At 43.6% G+C, this 22,908-nt stretch overlaps 1 protein-coding gene across 3 annotated transcripts in view; it reads left to right on the plus strand.

The window, feature by feature from the left end:
• Window positions 1-22,908, plus strand: part of LOC106582274 (coiled-coil domain-containing protein 141) — a 56,598-nt gene that overhangs the window by 17,506 nt on the left and 16,184 nt on the right. For all 3 annotated transcript variants that reach the window (XM_014165182.3, XM_014165181.3, XM_014165180.3), the window contains exons 5-17: window positions 110-363; window positions 2,287-2,406; window positions 2,673-2,879; window positions 4,557-4,729; window positions 5,068-5,209; window positions 7,525-7,644; window positions 12,862-13,053; window positions 13,790-13,963; window positions 14,772-14,951; window positions 15,885-16,010; window positions 16,314-16,502; window positions 17,146-17,307; window positions 17,595-17,744. In XM_014165182.3, coding sequence (XP_014020657.2) covers window positions 110-363; window positions 2,287-2,406; window positions 2,673-2,879; window positions 4,557-4,729; window positions 5,068-5,209; window positions 7,525-7,644; window positions 12,862-13,053; window positions 13,790-13,963; window positions 14,772-14,951; window positions 15,885-16,010; window positions 16,314-16,502; window positions 17,146-17,307; window positions 17,595-17,744 — 2,189 coding nt within the window. The remainder of the gene's footprint in view (window positions 1-109; window positions 364-2,286; window positions 2,407-2,672; window positions 2,880-4,556; window positions 4,730-5,067; window positions 5,210-7,524; window positions 7,645-12,861; window positions 13,054-13,789; window positions 13,964-14,771; window positions 14,952-15,884; window positions 16,011-16,313; window positions 16,503-17,145; window positions 17,308-17,594; window positions 17,745-22,908) is intronic.

The raw sequence follows: 22,908 nt of genomic DNA on the forward strand, positions 1-22,908 counted from the left end.
GTAATGCCTCCAAGTAATAGTAAATAAACCTCTCCCTCTTTCTCTATCGCTTTCTTTCTCTCTTTCTCCTCTGTCGTTGACACCTCCCCTTCCCTCTCTCTTTCCCCAGGCCTCCTGGAGAAGTCAATGTTGGTTCTGAACAAGAGTCGTGATCTTCTAGACTTCCTGAGAGAGTTCCAGACTGAGGATGGTCTTCAGAGGAGTGAGGCGTTGAGAGGGGCTGACAGCAGCTATGGCCGGGTGGAAAGTCTGATGGAGATACTGCAGGACAGGAGGAGACAGGTGGATCAACACATGAAGCAGCAGCTCCTTGACCTGAAAGTGATCCTTAACATCTACCAATGGAAGCGCCAGGAACAGGAAGTGAGTCACACACAGTCAGGAAATGTCTATCTAAGATCAATCCGTGTCAGAAATCTCCTTTTGACTTAACTTTCACCTATCTGAAATCTGAACTCATCATGAGTTGCCTGCCCCCATGTAGAGTAGAAACAAATGTTCTACCGAGAAATATAAACTGCTCAAAAAAATAAAGGGAACACTTAAACAACACAATGTAACTCCAAGTCAATCACACTTCTGTGAAATCAAACTGTCCACTTAGGAAGCAACACTGATTGACAATAAATTTCACATGCTGTTGTGCAAATGGAATAGACAAACAGGTGGAAATTATAGGCAATAAGCAAGACACCCCCAATAAAGCAGTGGTTCTGCAGGTGGTAACCACAGACCACTTCTCAGTTCCTATGCTTCCTGGCTGATGTTTTGGTCACTTTTGAATGCTGGCGGTGCTTTCACACTAGTGGTAGCATGAGACAGAGTCTACAACCCACACAAGTGGCTCAGGTAGTGCAGCTCATCCAGGATGGCACATCAATGCGAGCTGTGGCAAGAAGGTTTGCTGTGTCTGTCAGCGTAGTGTCCAGAGCATGGAGGCGCTACCAGGAGACAGGCCAGTACATCAGGAGACGTGGAGGAGGCCGTAGGAGGGCAACAACCCAGCAGCAGGACCGCTACCTCCGCCTTTGTGCAAGGAGGAGCACTGCCAGAGCCCTGCAAAATGACCTCCAGCAGGCCACAAATGTGCATGTGTCTGCTCAAACGGTCAGAAACAGACTCCATGAGGGTGGTATGAGGGCCCGACGTCCACAGGTGGGGGTTGTGCTTACAGCCCAACACCGTGCAGGACGTTTGGCATTTGCCAGAGAACACCAAGATTGGCAAATTCGCAACTGGTGCCCTGTGCTCTTCACAGATGAAAGCAGGTTCACACTGAGCACATGACAGACGTGACAGAGTCTGGAGACGCCGTGGAGAACGTTCTGCTGCCTGCAACATCCTCCAGCATGACGGTGGGTCAGTCATGGTGTGGGGTGGCATTTCTTTGGGGGACCGCACAGCCCTCCATGTGCTCGCCAGAGGTAGCCTGACTGCCATTAGGTACCGAGATGAGATCCTCAGACCCCTTGTGAGACCATATGCTGGTGCGGTTGGCCCTGGGTTCCTCCTAATGCAAGACAATGCTAGACCTCATGTGGCTGGAGTGTGTCAGCAGTTCCTGCAAGAGGAAGGCATTGATGCTATGGACTGGCCCGCCCGTTCCCCAGACCTGAATCCAATTGAGCACATCTGGGACATCATGTCTCGCTCCATCCACCAACGCCACGTTGCACCACAGACTGTCCAGGAGTTGGCGGATGCTTTAGTCCAGGTCTGGGAGGAGATCCCTCAGGAGACCATCCGCCACCTCATCAGGAGCATGCCCAGGCGTTGTAGGGAGGTCATACAGGCACGTGGAGGCCACACACACTACTGAGCCTCATTTTGACTTGTTTTAAGGACATTACATCAAAGTTGGATCAGCCTGTAGTGTAGTTTTCCACTTTAATTTTGAGTGTGACTCCAAATCCAGACCTCCATGGGTTGATAAATTGGATTTCCATTGATTATTTTTGTGTGATTTCGTTGTCAGCACATTCAACTATGTAAAGAAAAAAGTATTTAATAAGATTATTTCTTTCATTCAGATCTAGGATGTGTTGTTTAAGTGTTCCCTTTATTTTTTTGAGCAGTGTATAATACCTTCTGGCTTGTTGAGCCATATGGGGTCATGTGTTAAGATGATGGAAGTACAGATGCCTCTGGGTTTAATATTCTATCTACTTCTTAGTGTAAGGAAGAGCAGTCATGCAGCAGTCTTCCTTTGAAATCATTTACATAAGTACCCAAGTATAAATGCAGTAATGTCCTGACTGCAGTTATAATGTATGGTATTTTATTCAGGTAACCCACTGGTTCAAAAACAAAGCTGACTTGTACTTTGAAAAAGATAATTTGGGCTCAGCTCTCACAGAAAATGAAGAGCTCCTTCAGGAATACAAAGAGTTTGAAGAGAAAGCCAAGGTATGATACTTTAAATATGAATACACTTTGGGACATATTTGCCAAGTGATTGAATGATATTTTCAACAGTAAACAAAGCTATAACAAACTTTTATTAGGGCATGTCTAATTTTACTGTATATGTTTGACTATTATAATACTAGGGCCATGAGCATGACAGCTAAGTGACTTTAGTATAGAAAAAATATTTGATCTACAGCCAATCTAATATTCACTGTGCGTGTGTGTGCATGCGTGTGTGTGCATGCTTGCGTCCTGTTCTGCAGGACTGGAGTGTGTTGGTGGAGAAGCTGCTAGCCCAGGCTTCAGAGCTGCTAGTGGGGGAAGCAGAGGGCTGTGCTGAGGCTGAGATGGGTCATGTGTCTGAGAGAAGTGTGGCTCTCAAAGCCTTGCACAAACACTTCTGGAACCTCATGATGGGCCGGCTGGCACAGCTACAGGAGAGCAATTCCTTCTTCAGCAGCGCTAACACGGTACAGACACAACTGACTACTATACAAAACCCCCCTTAGGAGAGTAGGTACTGCATTAGCAGTAGAAGGTAGCTAGTGTAACTATACATATCACCTACAGGAGAGCAACGGCTTCTTTAACAGTGGCAACAAGGTACAGTACCTTCTCTACATGTCTGATGGCCATAGATTATCAGGGCCACCAAGGTAATTGCTGATTAGTGTACCTAGAGATAAAACTGTTCTATATCTATGCTTGTGTACATGTAACCTTCAGGAGAGAAATGCCTTCAGTGTCATCAAGATAGTTACTGTAACCTTCTTAAGCACTGCCAATAAGGTACGCTTTAACAAAGAAATGGAGGCTAAACTTGTAGGATATAGTCAGACCATCCAAACATGTCCGTGCAGGAAGATTAAAACAACCGCAAAAAATTCTGCTACTTTCAACGCGTTATGATTTCACACGACCTAATGTACATATCATGTGCCGCTGCCTTTCGCATGCCAACAAGGTAGCTAGAATACTGTACAAATCCTGTACCTCTTTCTTTAGCAGTGCCAACCAGGTACCTAGTGTGGCTACTGTAGGCTTGTATTACATATCACCTTCAGGAAAGCCTTCTTTAGCAGTGCCAACCAGGTACCTAGTGTGGCTACTGTAGGCTTGTATTACATATCACCTTCAGGAAAGCCTTCTTTAGCAGTGCCAACCAGGTACCTAGTGTGGCTACTGTAGGCTTGTATTACATATCACCTTCAGGAAAGCCTTCTTTAGCAGTGCCAACCAGGTACCTAGTGTGGCTACTGTAGGCTTGTATTACATATCACCTTCAGGAAAGCCTTCTTTAGCAGTGCCAACCAGGTACCTAGTGTGGCTACTGTAGGCTTGTATTACATATCACCTTCAGGAAAGCCTTCTTTAGCAGTGCCAACCAGGTACCTAGTGTGGCTACTGTAGGCTTGTATTACATATCACCTTCAGGAAAGCCTTCTTTAGCAGTGCCAACCAGGTACCTAGTGTGGCTACTGTAGGCTTGTATTACATATCACCTTCAGGAAAGCCTTCTTTAGCAGTGCCAACCAGGTACCTAGTGTGGCTACTGTAGGCTTGTATTACATATCACCTTCAGGAAAGCCTTCTTTAGCAGTGCCAACCAGGTACCTAGTGTGGCTACTGTAGGCTTGTATTACATATCACCTTCAGGAAAGCCTTCTTTAGCAGTGCCAACCAGGTACCTAGTGTGGCTACTGTAGGCTTGTATTACATATCACCTTCAGGAAAGCCTTCTTTAGCAGTGCCAACCAGGTACCTAGTGTGGCTACTGTAGGCTTGTATTACATATCACCTTCAGGAAAGCCTTCTTTAGTAGTTCCAATAAGGTAGCTACTATACATGTGATATCATGTGCCTGACAAATATGTGAAGAGTAGTTATTATTGCAGTACTAAGCGCTTACAACTGTCTTTGAGGTACTCTACACGACTAGGGAACTAGTGACTTTAATTTGATTTGAACATGGTGCCCTCTAGTGGACAATAAGGGCATACTATTTGTGCCGTCTACTGCATCATGAATTGTGACTGTTATTATAATGAGCAATATTACATTTATTCAGGACTTCTGCTGAACCATCTATCATGTTTACATGAGTACTTAATGAATATTGTCCTATCCTCTCATTACTGTTTTGTCAGGCTTTTGAGGTCCTGGGAACTGTTGAGAGTAAACTTAAGGGGTTGAAGACCCAGACACTATGGTTGCCTGAGTTGGCCAAAAAGCACGAGGACCTGTTGCGAAGCATCAAAGAGTCAGCCACCGACCCTCTTCAGAGAGGACATCTCATAATACAGAAGGCCAAACCACAGAGGTAAGGAGGTAATATGGCATCCATATTAGGACCTCCTTAGTCCTCAGACTCAAAACCTCACCCCCACCCTAGTCAAGTTTAAAACCTGCTGTGGTCAAGAATCACCACAGACTGCTTTTCACTGGTGTAGCAAAACAGAGATTTTGAGTAACATGTGATTTCAATAGTAAAGATGTCACTGCTATCACTGTATTCTGAAATCAAATATGCTTGTTATATGCAGTGCAATGTGTTCAAACTAGGCCTTTATATTAATAGATGGATGGATCAAGACTGCGGATAATATGATTACTACATGGAGCATTTCACAGCAGACATGCCTCTTATTATATTTCTAGTACCCAAGTGGAAGGCGTGAAGAGGATGCTGGAATATGTCAGAGACCAGGTTGATGCTCTAAGTCAGGAGTGCCATGCTCACCAAGCACTGGCAGCCAAGAGACAGCAGCTGGTGTCCCAATGTGAGGACCTCATAGACAAGGTAAATCAAATCAAATCAAATGTTATTTGTCACATACACATGGTTAGCAGATGTTAATGCGAGTGTAGCGAAATGCTTGTGCTTTAGTTCCGACCATGCAGTAATATCTAACAAGTAATCTAACAATTTCACAACAAGGTACACACAAGCCTTACGATTTGTCCCAAATGGCACCCTATACCCTTTATAGTGCACTACCTTTGGGCCCATAGGGCTCTGGTCAAAGGTAGTGCACAATATAGGAAAAAGGGTGCTATTTGGGATGAACCCGTAGCTATATTTTTATTGAATTACATGATATTATGCCTTTGAGCTGCCAAAATAAATTGTGCCCATACGCCGTACCGGTAAACATGAGACTATCACAATAATTAAAACAAAGATGGCAACAAAACTGTAGGCTATTACACTATAATTTATCAATATCACATGTCAGTCACATGAAACATTTGTGAATGGACTTGAAAATGTGTGGAATACTCTCCAAAATGCAGTGTGGGTCGACAATAAAAGTGACAATTCGCAAAGGTAGAGATGAGTGGCCAAGACAGAGAGGCACTTGGACAGCAGTGGACGCATAAATTCACATTCATTAGGCTGTACATTAAGTTTTTAATTTAATCTTTTTTTTGTACTTTATTCTGCTTAACAGCCAAATTGTATTATTTTTAACATACTATTAAAATAATATAACTTACTTTTATTTACTAGGCAAGTCAGTTAAGAACAAATTCTTATTTTCAATGACAGTGGGTTAATGGCCTTGTCCAGGGGCAGAACAACAGATTTTTACCTTGTCGGCTCAGGGATTTGATCTTGCAACCTTTCACTTACTAGTCCAACACTCTAACCACTAGGCTACCTGGGAAATTGTTTACAACTTGCTATCTATCCCATAAACCCATCAACAAAAATATATTTTCATCTTCTTCTGTGGTTTGGTAACTTCCTGTTCTTCAACCGACTCTGGTTGGACTGAAGAAGACGCACATCTTGGAAAAATTCAAAGTATGCAACGGAGCCTTCAACTGCAAAGGGGCATTGTGATTCCACTCCGTTGCAGACGGTCCCCATACAAATGAATGCCATCCCCCGTAACGTAACGGAGTGCTTATTGTCACGTCCTGGCCAGTATAGGGGTTATTTTGTTATTGTAGTTTGGTCAGGACGTGGCAGGGGGTATTTGTTTTATATGGTTCGGTTTGTGTGTCTGTAGAGGGGTGTTTGGTTTATGTATTCCGTTTTTTTATTTTTTATTGTTCTATGTTAGTATAGTTCTATGTTCTGTCTAGTCTATTGTAGTTCTATGTTTAGTTTATTGGGGTTGGACCTTCAATTGGAAGCAGCTGGTAATCGTTGCTTCTGATTGAAGGTCCTATAATTAGGAGTTTGTTTTCATGGGGGTTTTGTGGGAGGTTGTTCTTGTTTTGCTGTATGTTGCCTTCAATACTTTTTTTTATTTATTTTTTTGTTAATAAGTGTTCACATTAAAAGTTCATTATGAGCACTCGACCCGCTACGCCTTGGTCCATTCCTCACGACGAACGTTACACTTATGGTTAATGTGAATGAGGCATTATTATGAATGTAATTATTAATGCATGACAATCACTGAATGTCATTCATTACACTTTTTGGTGTTTTGTAACAGATGTTTCTTTCCATTCGTCAAATGGTGGGTGCACAGTGCATTGTATGGATGTGGGACAGCGGGAATTATTTTAGTGGACGAATGTGAGCAGGTAGCCAGGTTTACACAGAAGCCCTGTGATGTGATTGTTTGACAATCAAATGGTTGTGTTTATGCCGCATTAAAAGGTTTGCCTAATATATTTTAAAAGTAAAACAACAAATCTTTAGTATTAGGTCCACAGAGATGCTATTAAATGAATAGGGATTCTTAATATGTCTCACTGGGCTGGAATCAGAGTTGCGGTAAGCATGTGCAAGTTAGATTTTTTAATAATATAATTCACTGTCAATGGGAAAGGTAAATAGAAGTATATATTCAATTTAACAGACACTTTTATCCAAAGTAACTTACAGTCAATCGTGCATACATTTTACACATGGACGGTCACAAGAATTGAACCCACTACCCTGGTGTTAACAAGCACCGTACTTTACCAACTGAGCTACAAAGGACCCGTCAGATTACAGCCCATTCTCAGACGTGTAGTAAGGCTAGTTGACAGCCTATGATCAACTGCTAATGCTTTCATGTGTGTGTAAATGTCCATGTATTTCAGTTGACTGCATTTGACTGAATTTTGGAACTAATAAAGTAAAGTAAAAGTCATGTGTTTCTGTCCCAGATCTCGGTGTGGCTAAAGAGCAGCAACGGTGTCCTTTCCAGCAACACTGAGCCAGGCTCCCTGCTCTCTCAGTCTGAAGACATGCTCAACAAACACCTGGAACTCTCCTCACAGACAGAGGTAGAGTCAGGAATAGCAGCTGTAGACTCACTCAACCTTATTCAAATGTATGACCCCTTTGTTTATTTACCCAGCTCTTGTACAAAGGTTGGGTCACTTTCATTTCAATTCAGGAATCTCAGTTTACTTCCTGAATGTTATTTTCAAATAGACCTAACCCTGTCTTGTACTGTACTGAAGTATACACACTACATGACCAAAAGTATGTGGACACCTGCTCGTCGAACATCTCATTCCAAAATCATGGGCATTAATATGGTGTTGGTCCCCCCTTTGCTGCTATAACAGCCCCCACTCCACTTCTGAGAAAGCTTTCGACTAGATCTTGGAACATTGCTGCTGGGACTTGCTTCCGATCAGCCAGATGCATTAGTGAGGTCGGGCACTGATGTTCGGCGATTAGGCCTGGCTCGCAGTAGTCGTTCCAATTCATCCCAAAGATGTTTGATGGGGTTGAGGTCAGGGCTTTGTGCAGGCCAGTCAAGTTCTTCCATACCGATCTCAACAAACCATTTCTGTATGGACCTCGCATTGTCATGCTGAAACAGGAAAAGGCCTTCCCCAACTGATGCCACAAAGTTGGAAGCACAGAATCGTCTAGAATGTCATTGTATGCTGTAGTGTTAAGATTTCCCTTCACTGGAGCTAAGGGGCCTAGCCCGAACCATGAAAAATAGCCCCAGACCATTATTCCTCTTCCACCAAACTTTACAGTTGGCACTATGCATTTGGGTTGGTAGCATTCTCTTGGCATCCTCCAAACCCAAATTCGTCCGTCAGACTGCCAGATGGTGAAGTGTGATTTATCTCTCCAGAGAACACGTTTCCACTGCTCCAGAGTCCAATGGCGGTGAGCTTTACAGTCGTGAATGACACAAATATTAATTTTCACAAAGTCTGCTGCCTCAGTTTGTATGTTGGCAATTTGCATATACTCCAGAATGTTATGAAGAGTGATCAGATGAATTGCAATTAATTGCAAAGTCCCTCTTTGCCATGCAAATGAACTGAATCCCCCCCAAAACATTTCCACGGCATTTCAGCCCTGCCACAAAAGGATCAGCTGACATCATGTCAGTGATTCTCTCATTAACACAGGTGTGAGTGTTGATGAGGACAAGGCTGGAGATCATTCTGTCATGCTGATTGAGTTCGAATAACAGACTGGAAGCTTCAAAAGGAGGGTGGTGCTTGGATTCATTGTTCTTCCTCTGTCAATCATGGTTACCTGCAAGGAAACACATGCAGTCATCATTGCTTTGCACAAAAAGGGCTTCACAGGCAAGGATATTGCTGCCAGTAAGATTGCACCTAAATCAACCATTTATCGGATCATCAAGAACTTCAAGGAGAGCGGTTCAATTGTTGTGAAGAAGTCTTCAGGGCGCCCAAGAAAGTCCAGCAAATGCCAGGACCATCTCCTAAAGTTGATTCAGCTGCGGGATCGGGGCACCACCAGTACAAAGCTTGCTCAGGAATGGCAACAGGCAGGTGTGAGTGCATCTGCACGCACAGTGAGGCGAAGATTTTTGGAGGATGGCCTGGTGTCAAGAAGGGCAGCAAAGAAGCCACTTCTCTCCAGGAAAAACATCAGGGACAGACTGATATTCTGCAAAAGGTACAGGGATTGGACTGCTGAGGACTGGGGTAAAGTCATTTTCTCTGATGAATCCCCTTTCCGATTGTTTGGGGCATCCGGAAAAAAGCTTGTCCGGAGAAGACAAGGTGAGCGGTACCATCAGTCCTGTGTCATGCCAACAGTGTCATGCCAACAGTAAAGCATCCTGAGACCATTCATGTGTGGGGTAGCTTCTCAGCCAAGGGAGTGGGCTCACTCACAATTTTGCCTAAGAACACAGCCATGAATAAAGACCGGTACCAACACATCCTCTGAGAGCAACTTCTCCCAACCATCCAGGAACAGTTTGTTGACGAACAATGCCTTTTCCAGCATGATGGAGCACCTTGCCATAAGGCAAAAGTTGGCTCGGGAACAAAACATCAATATTTTGGGTCCATGGCCAGGAAACTCCCCAGACCTTAATACCATTGAGAACTTGTGGTCAATCCTCAAGAGGCGGGTGGACAAACAAAAACCCACAAATTCTGACAAACTCCAAGCATTGATTATGCAAGAATGGGCTGTCATCAGTCAGGATGTGGCCCAGAAGTTAATTGACAGCATGCCAGGGCGCATTGCAGAGGTCTTCAAAAAGAAGGGTAAACACTGCAAATATTGACTTTGTGTAATTGTCAATAAAAGCCTTTGACACTTATGAAATTGTAATCGGGCTTGTGTGTAGCTGGTGTAGAGAGTCAGGCGCAGGACAGCAGATATGAGTAATCAACGTATTTACTCTAGTATTCACAAATACAACACAATATTCCGAGCCCACAATAACGGACCGTATACAAGACAAACAATCACTCACAAACAACCATGGGGGAACAGAGGGTTAAATAATGAACAAGTAATTGGGGGATTGAAACCAGGTGTGTAAAACATAGACAATGAAAAGTGGATCGGCAGTGGCTAGAAAGCCGGTGACGTCGACCGCCGAACACCGCCCGAACAAGGAGAGGGACCGACTTCGGCGGAAGTCATGACAGTACCCCCCCACCCCTTGACGCGTGGCTCCAGCAGCGCGCCGACACCGACCTCGGGGACGACCCGGAGAACGAGGCGCAGGGCAATCCGGGTGGAGACGATGGAACTCCCGCAGCAACGAAGGGTCCAAGACGTCCTCCACCGGCACCCAGAATCTCTCCTCCGGACCGTACCCCTCCCACTCCACGAGTTACTGAAGGCCCCTCGCCCGACGCCTCGAGTCCAGGATGGCTCGAACAGCATACACCGGGGCCCCCTCGGTCCAGAGGGGGCGGCGGAGGAACTTCCTGCACCTCAGACTCCTGGAGGGGACCAGCCACCACCCGCCTGAGGAGAGACACATGGAACGAGGGATTAATACGGTAATCTGGGGGAAGCTGTAACCTGTGGCATACCTCGTTCAGTCTCCTTAGGACTTTGAATGGCCCCACAAACCGCGGACCCAGCTTCCGGCGGGGCAGGTTTCGGGTCAAGAGCCAGACCCGGTCCCCCGGTGCAAACACCTCACTGCGGTTGGCGCTCGCCTTCTGCCACCTCACGGCCTGTTGCAGGTGCACATGAGCGGCGTCCCAGGTCTCCTTTGAGCGCTTCGGCATATTCTGATAGGATGCGCACGGCGGAGACCTGGTCTGGACTTTCCACCGTAGTCGCACCGATGGAAACCCCTACACACCTCCCTGAGCACTTTCGTGACCACCCCTTGAGAGTCCTCTGTTGCCACGAAATAGTGGGGTCATGACAGGCCAACCAGGGTAGGCCCAGCACCACGGGTAACACAGGAGAATCAATAAGGAAGAGACTGATTCTCTCCTTGTGACCCTTCTGCGTAACCATATCTAGTGAAGCGGTGGCCTCCCTAATCAGCCCTGACCCTAATGGTCGCTTATCTAGGGCGTGCACAGGGAAGGGCATATCCACAGGAACAAGGGGGATCCCTAAACTATGGGCAAATGAACGGTCAATAAAATTCCCAGCTGTGCCTGAATCTACGAGCGCCTTATGCTGGGCATGCGGGGAAAACTCAGGAAATGTAATAAACACATACATGTGAGCAACAGGGGGCTCTGGGTGAGCCTGGTGCTGACTCACCTGGGGTGACACGACAGTGCCCTGCCTGTTGCCTCGACGCCCTGAGGAACCCCCCCAGCACCGACCAGCAGTGTGCCCTCTGCGGCCACAGATGGTGCAGGGAATGGCCCCTCCTCCGGTCGCCCTAAGCGCAGCACCTCCCAACTCCATGAGCGTCGGAGCGGAGGTGATGGAACTGACAGGCCGCGATCCGGACGTCCACGGGTAGCCAGCAGGTTGTCCAGCCGGATGGACAGGTCCACCAGCTGGTCCAACGTGAGGGTGGTGTCTCGGCAGGCCAACTCCCGATGGACGTCCTCGCGCAGACTGCACCGGTAGTGATCGATCAGGGACCTGTCGTTCCATCCCACGCTGGCGGCCAGGGTCCGGAAGTCCAATTCGAAATCCTGCGCACTCCTCGTCCCCTGCCTCAGGTGGAACAGATCTTTACCCGCCGCTCAACCCTCAGGTGGGTGGTCGAAAACTGCTCGAAAGCGGCGGGTGAACTCTGCGTGATGGTCCAACGCCGCGTGTCCTTCACTCCATACGGCGTTGGCCCACTCCTGCTGTAGTGGGGCTTGTGGAGGCGCTGGACGACCTCCTCCTCTCTCCCAATGATCTATCGTCTGCAGCACGCGATCCATGGCGGTGCTCAGACGTTGCAACATGGTCACGTGCTGCTGGATGCGCTCCTCTACCGCGGAGGGCGTCTGCTCCTGCTGACTCCATTTGAAAGGTGAGTGATTCTGTAATCGGTCCTGTATGTAGCTGTCACGCTCTGACCTAGGAGAGCTGTGTTTTCTCTGTTTAGCTAGGCCAGGGTGTGATAGGTGGGTGGGCATTCTATGTTTTGTTTTCTATGTTTTGGCCGGGTATGGTTTCCAATCAGAGGCAGGTGTCTATCGTTGTCTCTGATTGGAAGCCATACTTAGGCAGCCAGTTTTTCCTTTGTTTTTGGTGGGTAGTTATTTTCCGTTTAGTTGTAAAGTACCTGACGGAACTGTCTGCTGTAATATTTTGGTTTAATTTTGTAAGTGTTCATTCTTCTTTCATTAAAACTACGAGATGAACATATTCCATGCTGCACCTTGGTCTACTCATTATGACGCCTGTGACAGTAGCTGGTGTAGAAAGTCAGGCGCAGGACAGCAGATATGAGTAATCAACGTATTGTATTCACAAATACAACACAATATTCCGAGCCCACAATAACGGACCGTATACAAGACAATCACTCACAAATAACCATGGGGGAACAGAGGGTTAAATAATGAACAAGTAATTGGGGGATTGAAACCAGGTGTGTAAAACCAAAGAAAGCTACGTTGAAAGTCACTTAGCTCTTCATTGTGGCCATTCTACAGCCAATGTTTGTCTATGGAGATTCCATGGCTGTGTGCTCGATTTTATACACCTGTCAACAACAGGTGTGGCTGAAATAGCCAAATTCACAAATTTGAAGGGCTGTCCACATACTTTTGTGTATATATAGCGTATGTGTTACCATAGAGTTCTCTCAACCCTGGCCATTTGGTTTTCAGCAAACAGCCAGTGAGACAGAGGCCATGGCAGAGCTGATAAAGGAACTGAGAACACTGGGGTGTCCTGAAGCCGCTGAGTTCTCCAACAAAGCATCACTGCTAGAGGATGAGCTGAAGACAGTCACCAGAAACATCACATCTCGCATCGAGAATATCCAACCATACGTGGGCTTCTTGCGAATTGCAGAGGAGGTTATTTTCTCTTATAATTTCATGAAACTTAGGAAGCTTATGGTTTTTAAATATCTGTATAGTTAGTTTGGTACAGTGGTGTCTGACTAAATATTGTTACATAGTTATGTACAGTGTACATTAAACTTTGTATGTATTTCATTCATATTATGTTGAAAGCACAGGTAATTTAACTGAAATGTGTCAATACCCAAAATGGAAATCAATCTGAAATGCAGTGTTGGGGAAGCTACTCTGCAAGCTACTTAACCCTAGAAGAAGTTAAGCTAGACTAAAGCTACGCTTAATAAGAAAAATATAGTTCAAACTACTTCATGAAAAACTATCATATGTAAATCTGAAATGTCATAGATGACACATTGCAAGAACAGATCACTTTGGGATCGTATGTTAACAAAATGTGTAATTTAGCCTATTAAACACAAAAACAATGTTTCAAGTGAGAATCAGGCAGGTCGCATGCCGTAAAAGAAAGTAAACGATTGCTTACTTCACCCATATTTTAATTTCCTTTTGCAAGAAGAGTAGTGTTCAGTTCCAGTAGTTAGCTGCACAACTACATGGCAAAAAAAGTCATTAACTACTGAAAACACTACCTAGATTTGAATTTAGTTCAACTACTACCAAGCTACTGCAAAAAGTAGTTTAATTACTAGTTGAACTACTTGTAGTTCACTACTCCACAACACTGCTGAAATGTAATATTCTGAAATGTGTGACTCCAATGCTTGTTTAGGTGGAGGAACAGATGCAGAGTCTACATGAAAGCTATAACAGGAAGCAAGAGGAGGAGGAGAACGAGGAGAGTTTAGTCACGTCTGAGATAGCTGACGCTAAGTGGCAGTCCATGTTGGAACGCTTCCTCACCATGCTGGACCTGGGAAACAACTACATCAACTACTCAAACATGGTGAGAGAAATGATTAAGCCTCAACCCCGCCATGCACTGTTATCCAGGTTAACGTTGCTAACGGTGAGCCTTCCTATAAGACATTGCTTTTCTGCCTGCACATAATAATAATAATAATAATAATAATAATAATAATAATACATTTTATTTTAAGCGCTTTTCAAGACACCCCAAGTCACTTTACATACACAAGATAATCAGCAGGATAAAAAGCAACAATATCACACATTTAAATAAGTAAGTACAGTATATAAAAATACACCAAATCTAAGGACAGACTAACCATGGACAGCACTAAACATAATGACAGACTAACCAGGGCAGTGAACTAAACAGGGTTTCAGCAGTGGAGTCAGTTAGAGAGGGTCTGAGTCGTGAGATGTTTTTGAGGTGGAAGAAGGTTGACTTGGTGATGTTTTGGATTTTGTGTCCAATTGATAGAGTGGGGGTCAAATGTAACACCCAGTTCCTGACTGTGGAGTTGGAGTGGATGGTGCAGACGTCGATTGTCCTGTTGAGTTGACCCAGTTTCTTGATGAGCATGATATCTGTTTTGTTGTCATTTAATTTTAAAAAGTTATTGCTTTTTAAAACTAAATGACGATAAAACAGAGGTCATGCCTAAATTAGACAAACCTTACAACCATTGATTATTGCATTTCATTATAAGTATGGTTAGCATGGTTTATTATGTCTTGCTTTTGAAAAATAAATTCCACCAACATCCAGGAGCCCTTCGTAAGGGCTGTAGGATACAGATAAGATCCAGTACCTGATAACAATGGATTCTTTATGTTGACATCGTCAGGTGAGTGAGAACCTGAACCTGAATGTGAGGGCAGCCATCGGTGTGGTGGAGAAGATCATGGAGGAGATGAACAAGAAGAAGGTGGATCTGTCGGACCTCTGGACCTCCTGGCAGCTCCACGTCAGTCAGGTGAAGTCTGTCAAGAAACAGTGGAAGAAATACAAAGAACAACTGAAACAGGTACATAAAAATAAGTATGCAATGTATACTGAACAAAAATATAAACTCAAAATTTAAAGTGTTGGTCCCATTTTTCATGAGCTGAAATACAAGATCCCAGACATTTTCAATGTCTCTCAAATTTTGTGCACAAATTTGTTTACATCCCTGTTAGTGAGCATTTCTCCTTTTCCAAGATAATCCATCCACCTAACAAGTGTGACACAGGTGCACTTTGTGCTGGGGACAATAAAAGGCCACTCTAAAATGTGCAGTTTTGTCACACAACACAATGCCACAGATGTCTCAAGTTTTGAGGGAGAGTGCAATTGCCATGCTGACTGCAGGAATGTCCACCAGAGCTGTTGCCAGAGAAGTGAATGTTAATTTCTCTACCATAAGCCGCCTCCAACGCCGTTTTAGAGAATTTGGCAGTATGTCCAACTGGTTTCACAGCAGTTGTGAGACTGGTCCAACTGGTCTCACAGACCACGTGTAACCACGCCAGCCGAGGACCTCCACACCCGGCTTCTTCCCCTGTGGGATCTTCTGAGACCATCCACCTGGACAGCTGATGAAACGCAGGAGTATTTCTGTCTGTAATAAAGCCCTTTTGTGGGGAAAAACTCATTCTGATTGGCTGGGCCTGGCTCCCCAGTGAGTGCCCTATGCCCTCCCAGGCCCACCCATGGAGGCGCCCCTGCCCAGTCATGTGAAATCCATAGATTAGGGCTTACAGAATTTATTTCAATTGACTGATTTCCTTATATGAACTGTAACTCAGTAAAATCAATGAAATTGTTGCATGCTGCATTTATATTTTTGTTCAATATATATCCATTACAAATTCCTGAATCACAACCAATGTAATCTCAATTTATCATAAATGCATAAATGTCAAGAACCCCTGTGTTTTTTACATTTATTTTTTTTATTTTTTTATTTTTTTTACAGACTGTTCATGACCTAAATAGTGTGGAGGAGGTTCTTGTCCCGACCTCTAAAGTAGATCTGGGAAGTGATCTTCAGACTGTGTCCAAGCTACTGGAGAACTTTAACCTAGCTAAGCCCCACTTCCTGGTAAGAACTATAGCCTATTGGCCTGTCATAAATAGTAGGTAGAAGAAATCATAACATTATTATGTCTAATATTTTTTACAGAAACCCAATGGTTTTATGTTTAATACTTTTACAATAGTACCAATAGTCTGTGTTAGTAGTTAGTTAGTATACATTTTACCATATCTATACAGTATCTTTACAGTGGCTCTAAGTAGCATGACACTATGCCTACATTTGTGTTCTGGTCCATTATGTAATATCCTATAGGTAAATATGCATTATTATTTTACTATATCTCTATTTACTGTATGTCCTCTGTAGCAGTTGAATGCAGAGGTAGAATATATGGTGAAGACATCAGAACTGTTGGCACTGAAAGGAATTCCAATAAAAGAGAAGAGTGAGAAAGTCACAGAGATGCTTCACCTTCATCAGAGAGTGAAAGATAAAATCAAAGAGTACGAGTCTGTCCTCAACATGGCCGTGAAGTTCCACCAGATCTATGACGAGGTAACAACACATCGTCTAAGGGTGCGGTACCACCCTATTGGGTACCACCCTATTCCCTAAGGAATAGTGCACTACTTTTGACCAGGGCTAATAAGGTGCATTATATAGGGAATAGGGTGAAATTTGGGACGCACCATAGTCTTACATACTGTATCAGGGAGGGTGTTATCTTTGCTGTAGTCTTTTCAGAGTCATTGTATCTAGGTCTGGCATGGAAAACTATATTTGCTGTGTGTTTGAGAGAACACAAGGGATCAGTTTAGGATAGCTCAAAGCTCCCTGCCCTTCACAGACATGTTCAGCTTGAAATGTCACATAAATACTGTAACTATCAGAGAGTTACTTACCTATCTAGCTTTTTTGTAGACAACGAAGAACACATGATCAGTTAACAGATGCCCTGGAGATACCTCGTGGACCTTTTTAGACAGAAATGTACCATAAAAGATTGATACTTTGCATACTTTGCAGGTTTCCCAGAAAAGATACCACAGAAGACACTAACAGAATATGACCGCATTACTTAGTAATTTTAAAATCAATTCTTGAACAGCTGGTGATATACAAACATCATTAACACACATAGATTCTGATCAGAGCAACAAATAAACAGCCTCCTAATTGGTTCATTGTTTGTCCCCAGTTGGATAAGCTGTTAATGTTGGAGCCTGTGACGGAGTTCAGCGAGACAAGCCAGGCTAAGATCCAGCTGGTCCAACATCAGGACAGACACAGCCACGTCAGACACCTGTACAAGCTGGCTATCTCTCTGGGAGGAGATATCAGCAACACTGTACAACAGTTGGTGAGAACACACACACAGCCACGTCAGACACCTGTACAAGTTGTACATCTCTCAGTAACACTGTTGGTGAGACTGCAAGGCAACACCTCATCATTCACTGCTGTTTGTCTTGACCCTGAGAGTGTTTCTTTTTTATTCATTTTAAACTTTACTTTAATCGTTTTCTTTCCCAGGGACAATCCATACTAATGATATGCTAAATAATAAATATTAGTGTACTTTTGAAGATTGTTATATTTCCTGATCATTATCTAATGATCCAAAAATTCTCTTTCCTGCCGTCCCAGCATGACTCAGGTTTCTCTGTACAGCGGCTGCAGGAGCGTCTGGAGAGACTGGAGAGAAGCTGTGTTAACTGGAGTGCTGAGGCCAACAGGTGTGAAGAGAGCCTCACTAGCAACGTGTACTACTGTGTCTTCAAGGAGGAGATCACTGAGGTGAAACCCTCTCTCGCTCACACACACACACACACACACACACACACACACTGCTTCAAGGAGGAGTTCACTAACGTTGAACAGTTAAACAACCCTTTGGCTTTATCTCAATTAGTCTATTAGTGTAGGTCAGGGCTCTCCAACCCTGCTCCTGGAGAGGTACCCTCCTGTAGGTTTTAACTCTAACCCTGTTCCTGGAGAGCTACCCTCCTGTAGGTTTTAACTCCAACCCTGTTCCTGGAGAGCTACCCTCTTGTAGATTTTTGCTCCAACCCGAGTTATAGCTAACCTGATTCAACCAGCTAATTATTAGTATCAGGTGTGCTAGGGTTGGAGTGAACCTACAGGATGGTGGCTCTCCAGGAACAGGGTTATGCACCCCAATATATCTAACCCAGTCCCCAGATCAAGATCTCAATTTATCTAACCCAGGCCCCCCCCAGATCAAGGTCTCAATTTATCTAACCCAGGCCCCCCCCAGATCAAGATCTCAATTTATCTAACCCAGGCCCCCCCCAGATCAAGATCTCAATTTATCTAACCCAGGCCCCCCCCAGATCAAGAGCTCAATTGATCTAACCCAAATCAAGAGCTCAATTGATCTAACCTAGGCCCCAGATCAAGAGCTCAAGATTGGGGCTTTTAGGACTGTGATCCTTGTCTCTAGAGGGTATATATTCCTCTCTCCTCCCTCTCTTTTTCCTTCCCCCTCCATCCATTTGTCTCACGTTACTCCAGTCAAGAGAGCAGATTCCTCTCATATCAGCTGTGGAAGGGAAACCCAAATGAGAGGCCTCAATACCAGGGCCTTAATCCCCTACTTATTAGGAATTTCCTTGGCCTAATAATGATTATATCTGCATGTCATATGTAAGCCTGTGGGTGGTACTAATCTAAAGTTTGCACACATCTTTATCAGTGAACATGTTTCCTGTTCCAAATCTATTCATGCTACTCTATTTTTACTCCAACACGCCCTTTATGGCACAACCAAGATGTTTGTCCTCTACCTCCATCTAGTGGACGATGTTGTCACTATGTAAGTGTTTATACAACTTGAGATGCTCTGTCTTAATATACATTTTTTGGTCCATTTCTTGTTAATTCACCACTATATCAGTTTTCATTGTTAATAACTGCAATCAGAATGTTATTTTCATTACGGTGTTTCTGTTACCTCACATGGCTTGTTTATACATGCCCTATCTACTGTATAATACACATTTTCCAACACTTGAGAAGTGAGGGCATAATTATTCTTTTCTGGTTAGGTTATTTCATCTGGCCAGCAGAGGGAGCCGCTGTTGCCTCCTGAGAGAAAGTAGAGCGCTCCTAAATATGTCATGAATATATCACCTTGCTTGGACCATTACTTGGAATACATGTGATACAGGTTGACATACTTCTCTGTTCTCACTATACTAAGGACACCATACTGTTGTCTGAGCATACCTAGACTTTTACCAGACACTGCTGCAGGGTGTACTCTTACAGTGCATTCGGAAAATATTCAGACCCCTTGACTTTTTCAACATTTTATTACATTAAAACCTTATTCTAAATTGGATTAAATCGTTTTTTCCCCTCATTAATCTACACACAATACCCGATAATGACAAAGCAAAAACAGGTTTTTGTTTGCAAAAAAAATATGAAATATCACATTTACATAAGTATTCAGACCCTTTACTCTGTACTTGGTTGAAGCACCTTCGGCAGCGATTACAGCCTCGAGTCTTCTTTGGTGTGACGCTACAAGCTTGGCACACCTGTATTTGGGAAGTTTCTCACATTCTTCTCTGCAGATCTTCATAAGCTCTGTCAGGTTTGATGGGGAGCATCACCACACAGCTATTTTCAGGTCTCTCCAGAGATGTTCGATCGGGTTCAAGTCCGGGCTCTTGCTGGGCCACTCAAGGACATTCAGACACTTGTCTGAAGCCACTCCTGCGTTGTCTTGGCTGTGTGCTTAATGTCGTTGTTCTGTTGGAAGGTGAACCTTCACCCCAGTCTGAGGTCCTGACTGCTCTGGAGCAGGTTTTCATCAAGGATCTCTCTGTACTTTGCTCCGTTCTTCTTTCCCTCGATCCTGACTAGTCTCCCTGTCCCTGCCGCTGAAAAACATCCCCATAGCATGATGCTGCAACCACCATGCTTCACCGTAGGGATGGATTTCCTCCAGACGTGACTCTTGGCATTAAGGCCGAAGAGTTCAATCTTGGTTTCATCAGACCAGAGAATCTTGTTTCTCATGGTCTGAGAGTCCTTAAGGTGCTTTTTGGCAAACTCCAAGCGGGCAGTCATGTGCCTTTTACTAACGAGTGGCTTCTGTCTGGCCACTCTACCATGAAGGCCTGATTGGTGGAGTACTGCAGAGATGGTTGTCCTTCTGGAAGGTTCTCCCATCTCCACAAAGGACCTCTGGAGCTCTGTCAGAGTGACCATCGTGTTCTTGGTCACCTCCCTGACCAAGACCTTTCTCCCCCGATTGCTCAGTTTGGCTGGGCAGCCAGCTCTAGGAGGAGTCTTGTGTGGTTCCAAACTTCTTCCATTTAAGAATGATGGAGGCCACTGTGGTCTTGGGGACCTTCAATGCTGCAGACATTTTGTGATACCCTTCCCCAGATCTGTGCCTCAACACAATCCTGTCTCGGAGCACTACGGACAATTCCTTCAAACTCATGGCTTGTTTTTTGTTCTGACGTGCACTGTCAACTGTGGGACCTCATATAGACAGGTGTGTGCCTTTCCAAATCATGTCCAGTCAATTGAATTTACCACAGTTGGACTCCAATCAAGTTGTAGAAACATCTCCAGGATGATCAATGGAAACAGGATGCACTTGAGCTCAATTTTGAGTCTCATAGCAAAGGGTCTGAATACTTATGTAAAAAACCTGTTTTCGCTTTGTCTACACTTTGCGTAGATTGATGAGGAGGAAAAATGTATTCAATACATTTTAGAATAAGGCTGTAATGTAACAAAATGTGGAAAAAGTTAAGGGGTCTGAATACTTTCCGAATGCACTGTATTTAGAAGTTGGTGTTAATTCCATTTAAATTCATCAATTCAGGAAGTACAGTAAACTGAAATTCCAATGTCAATTGCCTTATTAAACATCATAGGAATTTCTGTTTACTTCCTGAATTGACTGAATTGAAATAGAATTAACTCCGATCATGTCTTATGTAATCGTACAGACTAGTCTACAATAAAAAAAATTGTCCATGAATTAAGAAAGAGAAGATACATTAGTAACGACTAAGTATTTCATATTAATAACATAATAAGTATTAAGCTGTAATGGTATGAAATTGAAATAAATTTAGCATAGAAATTGAAAAAAGGGACTTTTTTTCTCTCGCTATGCCATAAATTACCATGAAATAGACAGATGGCTTATGTCAGAATTTTTGTAGCAGGTTAGGAGAACTTACGCAGCAGGTTAGGAGAATTAACGTAGCAGGTTAGGAAAAGGGTTAGGCTTAACTAAAATGCAAAAAAATGTCAACTTTAGACGTCCATTTGACTAGCCAACAGCCTTTTATAAATATGGATGAGTAGACACGAGGGTATTTTATTAGCAGGAGCAGTTGCTGCTGCTCATCAGCTGGGGTGAGACTCCATTTAAATCCGATCGAGCTCTCAGACCGTACCCTCAATTTACAGTAGCACAGCCTAGGCTAGGCCTACTGCCTACTTCCCTCAAGAGCCATGCTGCTCTGGTTCTGCAAACTAAAGGCCGATTTTCTTCTTGAGCAGATGGGCAGGGGGCCGGAACATAAATTCTAGACTGCAAATTGACCGCAAGAAGCCCAAACAGATATAATATTTGACAAAAAATTATAATTTCAAACCTTGCTTATAACTTGTATACAATCAGATACAGTATATTTCTATTATGCATGGGAATCTTTGTCATCTGTAATCTCGAAATAGTCTTTCTTAATGGGTATGTTTATAGTTAATAACTCTCTAAAGGTTATTTACTTTGGTTCTATTAAGTTATCAGTGGGTCAGAAGGTCTCAGTTAGGTCTCCGTAGCATCTGGCTCAGTAGCTATACAGTAATTGTTTTGGGACAACAAACAGCCTTTCCTTAATGTTTCCTTCTTGTTTCTCTCTCTCTCTCAAAATTCAATTTAAGGGCTTCATTGGCATGGAAAACATATGTTAACATTGCCAAGCAAGTGAAGTAGATAATAAACAATAAAAATTAACAGTAAACATTACACTCACAAAAGTAAAAAAAAATATTAAAGACATTTCAAATGTCATTATGTGCAAATTGTTAAAGTACACAAGGGAAAATAAATATTGGTTGTATTTACAATGGTGTTTGTTCATCACTGGTTGCCCTTTCCTTGTGGCAACAGGTCACAAATATTGCTGCTGTGATGGCACACTGTGTTATTTAACGCTGTAGATAAGGGAGTTTATCAAAATTTGGTTTGTTTTCATGTTATTTGTGGATCTGTGTAATCTGAGGGACATATGTGTCTCTAATATGGTCATACATTTGGCAGGAGGTTAGGAAGTGCAGCTCAGTTTCCACCTCATTTTGTGGGCAGTGTGCATATAGCCTGTCTTTCTCTTGAGAGCCAGGTCTGCCTACGGTGGCCTTTCTCAATTGCAAGGCTATGCTCACTGAGTCTGTACACAGTCAATGCTTTCCTTAAGTTTGGGTCATTCACAGTGGTCAGGTATTCAGTTTTTTTGTTAATTCTTTCCAATGTGTTAAGTAATTCTCTTTTTGTTTTCTCATGATTTGGTTGGGTCTAATTGTGTTGCTGTCCTCGGGCTTTGTGGGGTCTGTTTATGTTTGTGAACAGAGCCCAAGGACCAGCTTGTTTAGGGGACTCTTCTCCAGGTTCATCTCTCTGTAGGTGATGGCTTTGTTATGGAAGGTTTGGGAATCGCTTCCTTTTAGGTGGTTGTAGAATTTAACGTCTCTTTTCTGGATTTTGATAATTCTGCTCTACATGCATTATTTGGTGTTTTACGCTGAGGATATTTTTGCAGAATTCTGCATGCAGAGTCTCAATTTGGTGTTTGTCCCATTTTGTGAATTCTTGGTTGGTGAGTGGACCCCAGACCTCACAACCATAAAAGGCAATGGGTTCTATAACTGATTGAAGTATTTTTAGCCAGATCCTAAATGGTAT

The sequence above is a fragment of the Salmo salar genome, chromosome 21 (assembly GCF_965601325.2).
Source record: "Salmo salar chromosome 21, fSalSal1, whole genome shotgun sequence".
Taxonomy (NCBI): domain Eukaryota; kingdom Metazoa; phylum Chordata; class Actinopteri; order Salmoniformes; family Salmonidae; genus Salmo; species Salmo salar.